Genomic DNA, 17,106 nt, shown 5'->3' on the forward strand with positions numbered 1-17,106 from the left:
CATGCTCATCCTTCCCACTATGAGATCACCAAAATAATGGCCTGTGTTTTCTTCTATTATTATTTTTTTATTGTTTTAGGTTTTTTTTTTAGGTTACAATTGGTACTATGATCCATTTTGAGCTAATCTTTTTTTTTTTTTTTTAAGTTTTTAATCGTTTATTTATTTATTTATCTTTGGCTGTGTTGGGTCTTCGTTTCTGCACGAGGGCTTTTCTGTAGTTGCGGCAAGCGGGGGCCACTCTTCATCGCGGTGTGCGGGCCTCTCACTATCGCGGCCTCTCTTGTTGCGGAGCACAGGCTCCAGACGCGCAGGCTCAGCAATTGTGGCTCACGGGCCCAGCTGCTCCGCGGCATGTGGGATCCTCCCCAACCAGGGCTCAAACCCGTGTCCCCTGCACTGGCAGGCAGATTCTCAACCACTGCGCCACCAGGGAAGCCCTCTTCTATTATTTTATATTTTTATTTTGTATTCACTATCTATATTAAAAGAGCATTTAGATAAGTTGGCTTTCTGGGCATCATTTTGTCTCTGTAGACCTTGAATAGCTAGAATAATTTTTTTTTTTGCAGACCCTTGTCCTTTATGCCCTTGGAGTGGTGCTTCAGGATCCCAGTACTTGGCCATCACCATACAAGTATGAAATTTCTGTGTCTTTGCAATTATTGATTTTTATGTGTTTGCATGTTTTGTGTTCCTTTTTAAGTTTTGAGGAGAAAATTCAATATGTAACAGGCATATAACAAAAGGAAGCCACTGCCTTCCCTGTGTATCTTCTGCTCACTGCTTTTTCTTTCATGAATCTACTGTCTGCTACCCTTTGTCTCTCCTATTACCACTTCTATCCTAAGATCTATTTAATTACTTAATCTCTGCAATTATTCTTTAATTTCAATGGTATTTTGGAGTTCTTTTACTGATAAGTGGGTATTTTTAAATTAATTAATTTTATTTTTGGCTGTGTTGGGTCTTTGTTGCTGCACGCGGGCTTTGTCTAGTTGTGGCGAGTGGGGGCTACTCTTTGTTCTGGTGCGCGGGCTTCTCATTACAGTGGTTTCTCTTGTTGCGGAGCACGGGCTCTAGGCGTGTGGGCTTCAGTAGTTGTGACACGCGAGCTTGGTAGTTGTGGCTCGCGGGCTCTAGAGCGCAGACTCAGTAGTTGTGGCGCACAGGCTTAGTTGCTCCGCAGCATGTGGGATCTTCCCGGACCAGGTCTCGAACCCATGTCCCCTGCAATGGCAGGCAGATTCTCAACCACTGCACCACCAGGGAAGCCCTGGTAAGTGGGTATTGGTTGTGCAGTTTCTTTGTTTTCCTTCTTTTGGTCTCAATTATTAAGCTCTTTAGTCGAATGCAGAAAATAGGTGTTGTGTGTATATTGTTATGTGTGAGAACAGCAAGGGAGGGAAAAGGTGAAGAATAAAGCTGTTATTGTTTGCCTCCTAGGTAGGCATCTGGTAAATCCGCCTTAAAGAAATGGGTTAAGATTTACTGCCCTGGAAGAAGGTTATACGTTGAGCTGATTGGGACTAAGAGCTGTGTGAAACGCAGGGGACAGAGTTGATGGTATGGTTGAAGTAGTAGAAAAACCTACTTATGGAATATAAGGATGGGACATTTTAAGTGTTCCTATCATTTTAGTTTTTAATATTACAATGACATTAAAGGGGAATCTATTAATAAATGAAATAGCAGTCCTTCAAAATCTTCTGTAAAAATTAAGTAAATTTTATATTCCAAGGGGCTTTTGTAGCAAAATTAAAGATATACATTGGTTTAAAAAAAGTATGCTTTTAATTATAAAAAATTAAAATTTCAAATTTTAAAATCTTAAAAAAATTTCACGTGGAAAAATGCCAAGTTTTTGATAAACTTTAGGCGTAATGCGAAAAGCATAAGAACTTTGCTGGAACTTTTGACACTATTCCTATCCTCAAAGCACTCAGAGAATCTAGATTACAGATTGAAAATACTGAAAGGAATATATGCTAAAGTGTGGAAATCATTTTTACGAATCAAATGCAGTCAAACTTAAGAAATATTATTAATAATGTTGTATACCAAGGAAAAGCTTTCTTAGGTTGTGCTGCTCATCACCCATCCCTTGTGAAAAGTCCAGAGATTGATTTGTGTCAGCACCTTGAGAGGATCCTCGAGAGACTAATTCACAGTAGCAAAAATGTTCATAGACTGAGATAGACCCTGTAGAGATAATTAATTAATTATAGTTTAAATATGTGTCACACAGAGGAAGATGAAGAGGTTGACTTTTTTCACTATATTTAATGCTCTTGAGGTCAACAAAGGATGTTGCATATCTTTTTACGGCTGAGTAGTATTCTATCGTATGGATGTGCAGGGTTTGTTCAACTTTAACCCACTGAAGGACATTTGGTTTGTTTGCAGTATTTTGCTTTTAAGAATAAAGCTGTTATAAACATCTGTGTACAAGTTTTGTGTGAACATAGGGTTTCATTTTTTAGGATAAATGCCCAAGAGTACGATTGCTGGGTTATGTGGTTAGTGCATACTTAATTTTGCAAGAAACTGCCAGGCTATTTTTCTCAGATTCTTAGCAGCAGTGTTTTGAGAGATTCAGCTTCTCTGCAGCCTCAATAGCATTAACTATTGTCACTATTTTTTATTTTAATTGTTCTAATAGGTATGTGGTGATATTTCATTGTGGTTTTTATAAGGTTTTTTTTGAGTGAGTAGCTGACATTACCTTATTCTCCCTATAGAAAAATGTCTAGATATGATTTATTTACAGAAATAAATACATGGAAATACATTATTACTGTTATTGTATTGGCAGTATCTCAGAGGAAGAAACCCTGGGTCAAATTCTATGATTTAAATGGATCATAATGTAAATATTACTCTATACCAAATAATGAAATATTATCAACTTTAAAAAACCAGACTGAAATAGAATTCTCAACTGAAAAGAATGAAGACAGGACTTCCCTGGTAGCGCAGTGGTTAAGAATCCGCCTGCCAATGCAGGGGACATGGGTTCGATCCCTGGTCCAGGAAGATCCCACATGCCATGGAGCAACTAAGCCTGTTTGCCACAACTACTGAGCCTGTGCTCTAGAGCCCACGAGCCACAACTACTGAAGCCACGTGCTGCAACTATGAAGCCTGCGTGCCTAGAGCCCATGCTCCGCAACAAGAGAAGCCACTGCAATGAGAAGCCCACACACTGCAACGGAGAGTAGCTGCCACTCGCTGCAAGTAGAGAAAGCCCGCGTGCAGCAACAAAGACCCAATGCAGCCAAAAATAAATAAATAAAATTAAAAAGAAAAAAGAATGAAGACAAACATTCAAAACCTCAGTATGGACTGGGACCAAGATAGTGACATAGCAGGCTTCTGAATTTCCTTCCTCACACAGATGCATTGAATGTACAGCTACACATGGAGCAATTCCCTCTGAGAAAAATCCAGGAGCTAGCTAAGTGACTCCTACACATTGGGCAAATGAGAAAATACCCACATTGAAACAGGTAGGAAAGACTGAGACACATTCTTGCCATAAACCCCACCCCCAGCCCAGTGCCATACAGTCAGGAGGGAACCCCCAAGTCCCAGCTTCTCCCTGAGGATTGAAGGCTTTGGACCACACATTTAGTGCCCTGGCTTTAAAGACTCCCACCTGAGGAGTGGGCTCCTAAAACATCTACCTCCGAAAGCCATCTGGGCTTGCATTCATGAGTCCCACAGGGCTGTAGCAAACAAAGAAGCAGTTCTTAATGGGAGCATAGTGTGAGCACAAGCATTCATCATGGCTGTCCCCATAGGGCTCAGCATAGAGGGAACAGGAAAAAATGCCTGTCTCCCAGTCTTTCTCTGAAGGAGGTTGACTACATACTTTACAAGCTGCTGCCTGAAGGTCCAGCTTCTAATTGGCATGCGTCTGGGTATACTGGCTGTGATCCTCCCTGGAGCCTGGGGGAGTCAGTGGACACACCCCCAACCTTCTCCTTCTGGTTCACTCCAACAATAAAACCAAGTCGCCAGCATCTCCCTTGCACAGACATCTAGTGTCCCAACTTTTATGGCTGCCATGCGAGGGAGGGATATGCCCTAAATCTCATAGCTCTGATAGCTAGTACATCTTGCATCCATAAGTCCTACGGGACTATATCAACAAAGAAGCATATGTTAATAGGCATGGAGGTATTTGTAGTTAGCCCCCACCTTTCAGTGCAGAGGGAGCAGGCAAAAATGCCCATCTCCCAGTCTTTCTCTGGAAGGAGTTTGACTACATACCTCACAAGCTGTTGGCTGAGGGTCTGGCTTCTAATTACCACCATCTAGGTGTTGACTGTGATCTTCCGGACCCCAGAAGAGCTGATGGGTACTTTCCTCACCTTCTCCCCCCAACTTTACTCCAACAATAAATCCAGCTTGCAAGTATCTCCGAGGAAGGAGCTTGTCCACACATCTAGCAGTCCAGCTTTTATATCTGCCACCCAGGGGACAGGCCCCCATCACCTAGCTGTGATAGCTTATGGGACTTGCATTTACAAGTTCCACAAGATTATAGTAAAGAAACAAACAGTTTTTAAATGGGTGCAGGAACACCCCCTATGGCTATACACCCCAGATCAGCACACAGGGAGCAGATAAAAATGTCCATCTCCCAGTTTCTCCTTGGAAGCAGTTTGACTACATGCATCCTTACCTGTTTTCTGGCAGTCCATCTTCTAATCAGTCTGTGTATAGGTGCTGACTGTGATCCTCTCCTTTTGGACACTGACAGATCATGACATACCTTCAACTACTGGGAGCAACTGTGAACAAAGACAGCGGGTTGGGTAATCACAGAGGTTTAAGAGGCAACCAGGAAGTCAGGCTGGGCTAATTAATGAGCTTCATCTCCTACACAAGACTGTGACAGCAGTCTATTTTATTAGATAAAATAGTCTGCTGTAAAGTGATGACACTGGAGAAAGACTGGAAAAGCCATTGCTGGCTTTCCGTGAAAAGCCATATGCCAAGGAGTGTGGGCAAACATAGGAAGCTGGAACACACAAGGAGATGATATCTACTCTAGAACCTCCAGAAAGAAGTGCAGCCCTGCTGACACCTTCGTATTAGCCCGAGTGAAGAAGGAGCCCCCCAGGAAGGAATTCTGGAAGATATGCCCTTGGATCCTGACAGTGAGGCTTATGAAATGCCTTCTAAGGAACAATACCAGGCCTACGAACCTTAAACCTAAGAAAAATCTTTGCTTCCAGTTTTCTGAGATCTGCTGACAGATGTTCCATCCTGTACAAGTGCTCAGTTCCAAGGTGCCCAGTAATGACATTTTTTCAAAGTTTTCACAGTGCATTATAAAGTAGAAGAATGTTTTATCTGATATAAAGAAACCAACACAAGGAGTCATGGAAAATGTAGAAACAGGGGACTATGTTCCAAACAAAAGAGCAAGATAAATTTCCAGAAACTGATCTTAATGAAATGGAGATAAGTGATGTACCTAATGAAAGAATTCAATATAATAGTCATAAAGATTGCTCACGAAGGTCAGGAGAGCAATGCATGAACAAAATGATAATTTCAGTGAAGAGATAGAAATATAAAAATGTACCAAACAGAAATCACAGAGCTTAAGAATACAGCAACTGAATTGAAAAATTCATTACAGGGGTTTAACAGCAGATTAGATGAAGCGGAAGACAGGATCAGCAGATTTAAAGGCAGGGCAGTGGAATTCATCAGAGGAGCAAAAAGAAAAATGAAAAAGAGTGAAGATAGCTTAAGGGACTTATGGGATATCATCAGGTAGTCCAATATACACATTATAGATGTCCAAGAAGGAGAAGAGAGAGAGAAAGGGACAAAGAAATTATATTCAAAGAAATAATGGCTGAAAACTTCCCTACCTGGGAAAAGAAACAGACATCCAGATCCAGGAAGCCTGAAGAGTACCAAAAAAGATGACTCTAAAGAGACACACACTGACATATATCATAATTAAATTGTCAGAAGTTAAAGACAAAGAGGGAATTTTAAAAGACGCAAGAGGGCTTCCCTGGTGGCGCAGTGGTTGAGAATCCGCCTGCCAATGCAGGGGACACGGGTTCGAGCCCTGGTCGGGGAAGATCCCACATGCCGTGGAGCAACTAGGCCCGTGAGCCACAACTACTGAGCCTGCGCATCTGGAGCCTGTGCTCCGCAACAAGAGAGGCCACGATAGTGAGAGGCCCGCGCGCCGCGATGAAGAGTGGCCCCCGCTCGCCGCAACTGGAGAAAGCCCTCGCACAGAAACGAAGACCCAACACAGCCAAAGATAAATAAATAAATAAATAAAAAATTTAAAAGACGCAAGAGAAAAGCAACATGTTATGTACAAGGGAACCCACATAAGATGCTCAGCAGATTTTTCAACAGAAACCTTGCAGGCCAGAAGGGAGTGGGCTGATACATTCAGAGTGCTGAAAGAAAAAAATTGCCAATCAAGAATACACTACCTGGCAAAATTGTCCTTCAGAATTGAAGGAGAGGTAAAGAGTCTCCTAGACAAACAAAAGCTGAAATGTTAAAGGGAGTTATTCAAGCTCAAATGAAAGGATGCAAATTAGTAACATGAAAACATATAAAAGTATAAAATTCATTGGTAAAGGTAAATATATATAGTTAATATGAATACTCAAATATTGTAATGGTGGTGGGTAAATCACTTATAACTGTAGTATAAAGGTTAAAATACAGAAGTGTTTAAAACTGCAGTAATTTATTAATGATACACAGTATAAAAAGATGTAAAATGTGACATTAGAAACATAAAATATTGGGGGAGAATGTGAAAATGTAGAGCTTTTCAATGCATTTGAAATTAAGTTGTTATCAGATTAAAATAGACAGTTATAATCGTAATATATTTTATGTAATCATCCTTGTAACCACAAAGCAAAACCTATAGTAAATATACAGTGTATAAAGAGAAAGGACTCAAAGCATCCCACTGTAGAAAATCATGAAATCACAAAGGAAGAAAGGAACAAAGGAACTACAAAACTGCTGGAAAACAGTTCACCAAATGGCATTAGTACATCCATACCTATTAATAGTTTCTTTAAACATAAATGGACTAAATTTTCCAATCAAAATACACAGGGTGACCAAATGGATAAAATAACAAGATGCAACTATATGCTGCCTATAAGAGAGTCATTTCAGCTATAAAGACACACAGACTGAAAGTGAAGGGATGGAAAAAGTTATTCTGTGCATATGGAAACCAAAATAAAGCAATGCTAGCTATACTTACATCAGACAAAATAGATGTTAAGCCATAAACTGTAACAAGAAACAAAGAAGATCATTATATAATGATAAAGGGGTCAGTTCATCAAGAGGATATAACACTTGTACATATTTATGCACCCGACTTGGAGCACCTAAATAAAGCAAATATTAATATATCTGAATGGAGAAATAGCAATAAAATAATAGTAAAGGACTTCAATACCCATTTTCAACAGTGGATATATCACCTAGACAGAAAATCAATAAGGAAATCACGGACTTAAACTACATGTAGACCAGATGGAACTAACAGACATATTTAGGACATCCTATCCAACAGAAGCAGAATACTCATTCTTCTCATGTGCACATGGAACATTCTACAGGATATATCATATGTTAGGCCACAAAACAAATCTTAATAAATTTAAGAAATTTGAAATCATATCAAAGATCTTTCTGACCACAAAGGGGAAGAAAGCAGTAAGAATCTTACTAAAAAACAGCTGTAAGTATGATGTGTATTTCCAGAGAATTGCATTTAACTAATATTTTTATGTAGTTAAATTTGCTTATAGTGGTTTATTACAGTTAAACTGCATACTTACTTGCAAGGTACTGTAGCTTATAATGAACTCTTAAATATCCTGTTGATGTCTTCATAGACCTCATTTTGTTAGACAACGTACAAATAGATAAATTGCTAATATTAAGAATGTGTCAAGCTTGTAAACCTAACTTTTAAAATGCCAGATTCTTTTTTGATTAAACGTTTCAAAATCCTGGGTGGGAGTAATTGAGTTTTTTGTTGGATTAAAAAAAATGGAGATTAAACAGTCTGCTGAATATGCTTCTGAATAACCAGTGGGTCAAAGAAGAAATAACCATTGGGAATCAGAAAATATCTTGAGACAAATGAAAAAGAAAACATGGTATAACAAGATTTATGGGATGTAGCAAAAGCAGTTCTAAGAGGGGAGATTATAGCAATAAACACCTACATTAAGAAAAAAGAAAGATATCTAATAAACAGCCTAACTTTACACCTCAAGGAATTAGGAGAAAAAAAAAAACAACGAAGTCCAAAATTAGTAAAAGAAAATAAAGATCAGAGTGGAAACAAATGAAATAGAAACTAGAAAGACAATAGAAAAGATCAGTGAAACTAAGAGCTGTTTTTCTGAAAAGGTAAACAAAATTTACAAATATTTAGCTAGACTTAATAAGAAAAAACAAAGGAAGGCTCAAATAAATAAAATTGTAAATGATAGAGGAGACATTACAACTGAGAACATAAATACTAAGGATCGTAAGAAATTACTGTGAATAATCATATGCTAATAAATTAGATAACGTAGAAGAAATGGGTATATTCCTAGAAACATAAAACCTACCAAGAAGACTGAATCATGAAAAAGTAGAAAATCTCAACAGACCAGTTATTAGTAAGGAGATTGAATCAGTAATCAGAAACCTCTCAACAGAGAAAAGTCCAAGACCAGATAGCTTCCTTGGTAAATTCTACCAAACGCTTCCAGAAGAATTAATGCCAATCCTTTTTAAACTCCTCCCAAAAATAGAAAAGAAGAGAACATTTCCAAATTCATTTTATGAGGCCAGTATTACCCTTGACGGAAACCAGAAAAGGACACTACAAAAAACTATGGGCCAATATCCATAATGAACATATATGGAAAAAATCTTAACAAAGTATTTGCAAACCAAAATCAGTAGTACATTAAAAGAATTATACACCATGATTAAGTGGGTTTTACTCCTGGGGTAAATCTAGGATGGATGGTTCAACATATGCAGATCAATCAATGTGATATATGACATTAACAAAATGAAGGATAAAAACTGTATGATCATCTCAGTAGATACAGAAAAAGCTTTTGCCAAAATTAAATATCTTTTCATGATAAAAACTCAACAAATTAGATATAGAAGGAATGTGCTTCAACATAATAAAGGCCATATATGATATGCCTATAGCTAACAGCATACTCAAGGGTGAAATGATGAAAGGTCTTCCTTTAAGATCAGGAGCAAGACAAGGATACCCACTCTCACCACTTTCATTCAACATGATATTAGAAGTCCTAGCCAGAGCAATTAGGAAAGAAAAGGAAATAAAATCAGAAAGGTAGAAGTAAAATTGCCTTTACTTGGAGATGACATGATATTATACATAGATAACCTTAAAGATTCCACCAAAAACTGTTAGAATTAATAAATGAATTCAGAAAAGTTTCATGATTCAAAACCAATATAAAAAAGTCAGTTGCTTTTCTATACACTGACAACAAATTATCAGAAAGAAAAGTTAAAGACAACAATCCCATTTACAATAGCATCAAAAATAGTAAAATACTTAGGATTAAATTCAGTCAAGTAGATGAAAGATCTGTACTCTGAAAACTAAAATATTGATGAAAGTAATAGACGAAGATGCAAATAAATGGAAAGATAATCTGTGTTCATGGATTGGAAGAATTAATATTGTTAAAATGTCCCTACTAGACAAAGCAATTTACAGATTCAGTTCAATCCCTGTCCAAATCCCAATGTCAATTTTTATAGAAATAGAATAAACAATCCTTAAATTCACAGAACCACTAAAGACCCAGAATAGCCAAAGCAATCTTGAGAAAAAAGAACAAAGCTGGAGGCATCACACTTCCTGATTTCAAACTATGTTACAAAGCTTTAGTAACCAAACAACATGGTAGTGCCCTAAAAACAGAGATGTAGATCAGAAAAATATAGATACATAGATGGAGAGCCCAGAAATAAACCCGTGCATATGTTGTCAACTAATTTCCAACAAAGGAGGCAAGAATATGCAATGGAGAAAGGTTTAGTCTCTTCAATAACTGGTACTCAGAAAACTGGATATCCATATGCAAAAGAATGAAACTGGATCCCTATCTTACAGCATGCACAGAAATCAATTCAAAATGGAATAAGACTTGAACGTAAGACCTGAAACCCTAAAACTCCTAGAAGAAAACATAGTGCTAAGATCCTTAACACAGGTTTTGGTAGTGATTTTTTTGGATTTGGCACCAAAAGCAAAGGCAACAAAAGTCAAACGAATCAAATGGGACTATGTCAAACTAAAGAGCTTCTGCACAGCAGAGGAAACCACCAACTAAATGAAATGGCAACCTATGGAATGGGAGAAAATATTTGCAAAGCAAATATCTGATACGGAGTTAATACCCAAAATATATAAGGAACTCCTACAACTCAATAGCAAAAAAGAAACAACCCAATTAAAAAATGGGCAAAAGGGGAATTTCCTGGTGGTCCAGTGGTTAGGACTCTGCACTTACACTGCTGAGGGTGCGGGTTCAGTCCCTGGTCAGGGAACTAAGATCCCACAAGCCACGCATGGTGGACAAAAGAAAAAAAAATGGTCAAAGAACCTGAATAGACTTTTTTTTTTTCTTCGAAGAAGACATAGAAATGTCCAACAGGTACATGAAAAGGTGCTCAATACCACGAATCAGATAAATACATATCAAAATTGCAATGAGAGATCACCTTATACCTGTTAGGATGTCTGCTATCAAATAGACAAGAAATAACAAATGTTGGAGAGGATATGGATAAAAAAAGAACCCTTGTACACTGTTGGTGTGAATGTAGATGGGTGCAGCCACTGTGAAAAATAGTATGGAATTTCTCAACAAGTTAAAAATAGAACTACCATGTGATCCAGCAGTGCTACTTCTGAGTATATATCCAAAGGAGACAAAATGATTTCTTAAAGAGATATATGAACTCCCATGTTTATTGTAGCATTATTCACAAGTATGGAAGCAACCTAAGTGTGTCTGTCAATGGGTGAATGGATAAAGAAGATGTAGTGTATATATACATACAATAGAATATTATTCAGCCTCACAAAAGAGGGAAATCCTGTTATTTGCACAACATGGATGAACCTGGAGGGCATTATGGTAAGTGAAATGAGCCAGACAGAGACAGACAAATACTGCATGATATCAGTTACATATGGAATCTGAAAAAACAAAAAAACAAAAAACTTCCAACATAGAAACAGAGAGTAGAATGGTTGTTGCCAGGAGCTGGAGTGTTGGGGGGTGAGGAGTAGGGAGCAGTTGACAAATGGGTACAGACTTTCAGTTATAAGATGAAAAAGGTCTGAGGATCTAACTAACGTATGACATGGTGATTATGGTTGATAATACTATATTGTATATTTGAAATTTGGTAAGAGAGTAGAAATTAAGTATTATTATCACACAAACACAAAATGGTAACAACATGTAATGTGATGGTTGTGCTAATTAACTTGAGGGTGGGAATCCTTTCATAATGTGTATGCTAATCAAATCATCATATTGTACACTTTAAATATATTACAGTTTTGCAGTTATAAATCAGTAAAGCTGAAAAACTTTAGATTAAAAAATCCTTCAGCATTTGAGGTCAAATTATCTATTTTTCATTTTTATTTTAATTTTAATCCTTAAAATTGTGAGGTATTTCATAAAATAGTTGGACATCTGTATGTCTTCTTTGGAGAAGTGTCTATTTAAATCTTCTGCCCATTTTTTTATTGGGTTGTTTCTTTTTTTGATATTGAGCTGCATGAGCTGTTTGTATATTTTGGAGGTTAATCCCTTGTCGGTCACATCATTTGCAAATATTTTCTTCCATTCTGTGGGTTGTCTTTTCATTTTGTTTATGGTTTTCTTTCTTCTGCAAAAGCTTTTAAGTTTAACTAAGTCCCATTTGTTAGTTTTTGTTTTTAATTTTCATTACTCTAGGAGGTGGAGCCAAAAAGATATTGCTGTGATTTATGTCAAGGAGTGTTCTGCCTATGTTTTCCTCTTTTATGGTATCTGGTTTTACATTTAGGTCTTTAATCCATTTTGAATTTATTTTTGTGTATGGTGGTAGAGAAGGTTTTAATTTCATTTTTTTAAATGTAGCTGTCCAGTTTTCCCAGCACCACTTGTTGAAGAGACTGTGTCTTCTCCATTGTATATTCTTGCCTCCTTTGTCATAGATTAATTGACCAATGGTGCTCAGGTTTATTTCTGGGCTTTCTATCCTGTTCCATTGCTCTCCAGGTCTGTCTTTGTGCCAGTACCATACTGTTTTGCTTACTGTAGCTTTATAGTCGGAGGTCAGGGAGCCTGATTCCTCCAGCTCCATTTTTCTTTCTCAAGATCGCTTTGGCTATTTGGGGTCTTTTGTGTTTCCATACAAATTAAAAATTTTTTTGTTCTAGATCTGCAAAAAATGCCATTGGTAATTTGATAGGGATTGCATTGAATCTGTAGATTACCTAGTGTAGTATAATCATTTTGACAATATTGATTCTTTCAATCCAAGAATGTGGTATATCCATCTGTTTGTGTCATCTTCAATTTCTTTCATCAGCATCTTATAGTTTTGGAGTACAGGTCTTTTGCCTCCTTAGGTACGTTTATTCCAAGGTATTTTATTCTTTTTGATGCAATGGTAAATGGAATGGTTTACTTAATTTCTGTTTCTGATCTTTCATTGTTAGTGAAGATGACTAAAAAGCACTTGAAAATATGCTCAACATAGCTAATTATTAGAGAAATGCAAATCAAAACTACAATGAGGTATTACCTCACACCAGTCAGAATGGCCATCATCAAAAAGTCTCCAAACAATAAATGCTGGAGAGGGTGTGGAGAGAAAGGAGCCCTCCCACACTGTTGATGGGAATGTAAATTAGTACAGCCACTATGAAGAACAGTATGGGGATTCCTTAAAACCTAAAAATAGGGTTGCCATATGACCCAGCAATCCCACTCCTGGGCATATATCCGGAGAAAACCATAATTCGAAAAGATACATACACCCCAGTGTTCATTGTAGCACTGTTTACAATAGCCAAGACATGGAAGCAAGGTAAGTATCCCTCAACAGAGGAATAGATAAAGAAGATGTGGTACATATATACAATGTAATATTACTCAGCCATAAAAAAGACTGAAATAATGCCATTTGCAGCAACATGAAAGGACCTAGAGATTATCATACTAAATAAAGTAAGTCAGACAGAGAAAGATAAATATCATATGATATCACTTATATGTGGAATCTAAAAGAGTGATACAAATGAACTTTTTTACAACACAAAAACAGACTCACAGACTTAGAAAACAAACTTAGGGTTACTAAAGGGGAAAGTTGCGGGGTGGAGAGATAAACTAGGAGGTTGGGATTAACATATACAGACTACTATATGTAAAATAGATAATTAACGAGAACCTACTGTATGGCACGGGGAACTCTAGTCAATATTCTGTAATAACCTATATGGGAAAGGATTCTAAAAAAATAGATATATGTGTATGTATAGCTGAATCACTTTGCTGTACACTTGAATTGAACACAGCATTGTAAATCAACTATACTCCAATATAAAATAAAGATTAAAAAAAGTAGTTGGAAAAATCAAGTTTGATTCTCTTTTAATCTGGAAACATAGGTATCTTCAAGTAAACATTTAGGGTCTCAATTTTCAAGATAGTTTACAAAAGGAAAGGCTGATTAAATTTGATACAGTTTTTTATATGGACTGTAATGTAAATATAGTATATTCTAAAAGTGAAAGGTAATTTACACTTTTTTTTTTAAGATTTTTAGAAATTTCATGTAATGTCTGAAACATTTATATTAACATATTTCCATACATATTTCCATACAAATACAAATATAAGATTTTTAGAAATTTCATGTAATGTCTGAAACATTTATATTAACATATTTCCATATAAATAACCCAATGAAAGTTTAGTATTAGTTGTTTTGTTTGTTTTTTTTATACTACAGGTTCTTATTAGGCATCAGTTTTATACACATCAGTGTATACATGTCAATCCCAATCGCCCAATTCAGCACACCACCATCCCCACCTCACCGCAGTTTTCCCCCCTTGGTGTCCATATGTCCATTCTCTACATCTGTGTCTCAACTTCTGCCCTGCAAACTGGCTCATCTGTACCATTTTTCTAGGTTCCACATACATGCGTTAATATACGATATTTGTTTTTCTCTTTCTGACTTACTTCACTCTGTATGACAGTCTCTAGATCCATCCACGTCTCAACAAATGACTCAATTTCGTTCCTTTTTATGGCTGAGTAATATTCCATTGTATATATGTACCACAACTTCTTTATCCATTCGTCTGTTGATGGGCATTTAGGTTGCTTCCATGACCTGGCTATTGTAAATAGTGCTGCAATGAACATTCGGGTGCATGTGTCTTTTTGAATTACGGTTTTCTCTGGGTATTTGCCCAGTAGTGGGATTGCTGGGTCATATGGTAATTCTATTTTTAGTTTTTTAAGGAACCTCCATATTGTTCTCCATAGTGGCTGTATCAATTTACATTCCCACCAACAGTGCAAGAGGGTTCCCTTTTCTCCACACCCTCTCCAGCATTTGTTGTTTGTAGATTTTCTGATGATGCCCATTCTAACAGGAGTGAGGTGATACCTCATTGTAGTTTTGATTTGCATTTCTCTAATAATTAGTGATGTTGAGCAGCTTTTCATGTGCTTCGTGGCCGTCTGTATGTCTTCTTTGGAGAAATGTCTATTTAGGTCTTCTGCCCATTTTTGGATTGGGGTGTTTGTTTCTTTGATATTGAGCTGAATGAGCTGTTTATATATTTTGGAGATTAATCCTTTGTCCGTTGATTCGTTTGCAAATATTTTCTCCCATTCTGAGGATTGTCTTTTCGTCTTGTTTATGGTTTCCTTTGCTGTGCAAAAGCTTTGAAGTTTCATTAGGTCCCACTTGTTTATTTTTGGTTTTATTTCCATTACTCTAGGAGGTGGATCAAAAAAGATCTTGCTGTGATTTATGTCAAAGAGTGTTCTTCCTATGTTTTCCTCTAAGAGTTTTATAGTGTCCAGTCTTATATTTAGGTCTCTAATCCATTTTGAGTTTATTTTTGTGTATGGTGTTAGGGAGTATTCTAATTTCATTCTTTTACATGTAGCTGTCCAGTTTTCCCAGTACCACTTATTGAAGAGACTGTCTTTTCTCCATTGTATACCCTTGCTTCCTTTGTCATAGATTAGTTGACCATAGGTGCGTGGGTTAATCTCTGGGCTTTCTATCTTGTTCCATTGATCTATGTTTCTGTTTTTGTGCCAGTACCATATTGTCTTGATTACTGTAGCTTTGTAGTATAGTCTGAAGTCAGGGAGTCTGATTCCTCCAGCTCCATTTTTTTCCCTCAAGACTGCTTTGGCTATTCGGGGTCTTTTGTGTCTCCATACAAATTTTAAGATGATTTGTTCTAGCTCCTTAAAAAATGCCATTGGTAATTTGATAGGGATTGCATTGAATCTGTAGATTGCTTTGGGTAGTATACTCATTTTCACAATGTTGATTCTTCCAATCCAAGAACATGGTATATCTCTCTTTTAAAAAGGACAGTGAAAGCAAGATTCCTTTTTTTTTTCTCAGAGTTTAGATCTTTTAAAAACACTTGTTTTTGAGGGGAATTTTTATGCTCCTTGGTGGGTGGGTTGTTTTCGTTTAATATATACATTTCCCCATTGACTTTTTTTTTTTAAACATCTTTATTAGAGTGTAATTGCTCCCATTGACTTTTTTTTTTTAATGTGATTTATTTATTTATGGCTGTGTTGGGTCTTCGTTTCTGTGCGAGGGCTTTCTCTAGTTGCGGCAATTGGGGGCCACTCTTCATCGCGGTGTGCAGGCCTCTCACTATCGCGGCCTCTCTTGTTGTGGAGCACAGGCTCCAGACGCTCAGGCTCAGTAATTGTGGCTCACGGGCCTAGTTGCTCCGAGGCATGTGGGATCTTCCCAGACCAGGGCTCGAACCCCTGTCCCCTGCATTGGCAGGCAGACTCTCAACCACTGCGCCACCACGAAGCCCAACTCCCATTGACTTTTTACAGAGTAAACTTCTGTACAATAAAAGATCCTTCTTAGCCTCTTCATTTCCCTCACTTATTAATAAGTCTGGGTCTCATGTAATTGATGAATAGAATTTTTAGTCTGGTGTCTCCAATCTTAAGAACTAAAATTTGACTTAAGAGGCAATATAAAATGCCTCGCATAGCTACCCACCACCAGAGCCTCCCATCAAGCCTCTTAGATAGCCTCAACCACCAGAGGGCAGACAACAGAAGCAAGAAAAACTACAATCCTGCAGCCTGTGGACCAAAAACCACAGTTACAGAAAGATAGAGAAGATGAAAAGGCAGAGGGCTATGTACCAGATGAAGGAACAAGAAAAAATCCCAGAAAAACAACTAAATGAAGTGGAGATAGGCAACCTTCCAGAAAAAGAATTCAGAATAATGATAGTGAAGATGATCCAGGACCTCGGAATAAGAATGGAGGCAAAGATTGAGAAGATGCAAGAAATGATTAACAAAGACCTAGAAGAACTAAAGAACAAACAAACAGAGATGACCAATACAATAACTGAAATGAAAACTACACTAGAAGGAATCAATAGCAGAATAACTGAGGCAGAAGAATGGATAAGTGACCTGGAAGACAGAATGGTGGAATTCACTGCTGCGGAACAGACTAAAGAAAAAAGAATGAAAAGAAATGAAGACAGCCTAAGAGACCTCTGGGACAACATTAAACGCAACAACATTCGCATTATAGGGGTCCCAGAAGGAGAAGAGAGAAAGGACCAGAGAAAATATTTGAAGAGATTATAGTCGAAAACTTCCCTAACATGGGAAAGGAAATAGCCACCCAAGTCCAGGAAGCGCAGAGAGTCCCATACAGAATAAACCCAAGGAGAAACACGCCGAGACACATAGTAAT

The 17,106-nt window shown here is 37.4% G+C and overlaps 1 protein-coding gene across 1 annotated transcript in view; it reads left to right on the forward strand.

The window, feature by feature from the left end:
• LOC103012933 (cytochrome P450 20A1) overlaps positions 1-17,106 on the forward strand; it is a 78,219-nt gene that overhangs the window by 45,465 nt on the left and 15,648 nt on the right. The window contains exon 11 of the mRNA XM_057551351.1: positions 573-637. Within this exon, the coding sequence (XP_057407334.1) occupies positions 573-637 (65 nt within the window). The remainder of the gene's footprint in view (positions 1-572; positions 638-17,106) is intronic.

Source organism: Balaenoptera acutorostrata, chromosome 8, assembly GCF_949987535.1.
Source record: "Balaenoptera acutorostrata chromosome 8, mBalAcu1.1, whole genome shotgun sequence".
Lineage (NCBI taxonomy): Eukaryota > Metazoa > Chordata > Mammalia > Artiodactyla > Balaenopteridae > Balaenoptera > Balaenoptera acutorostrata.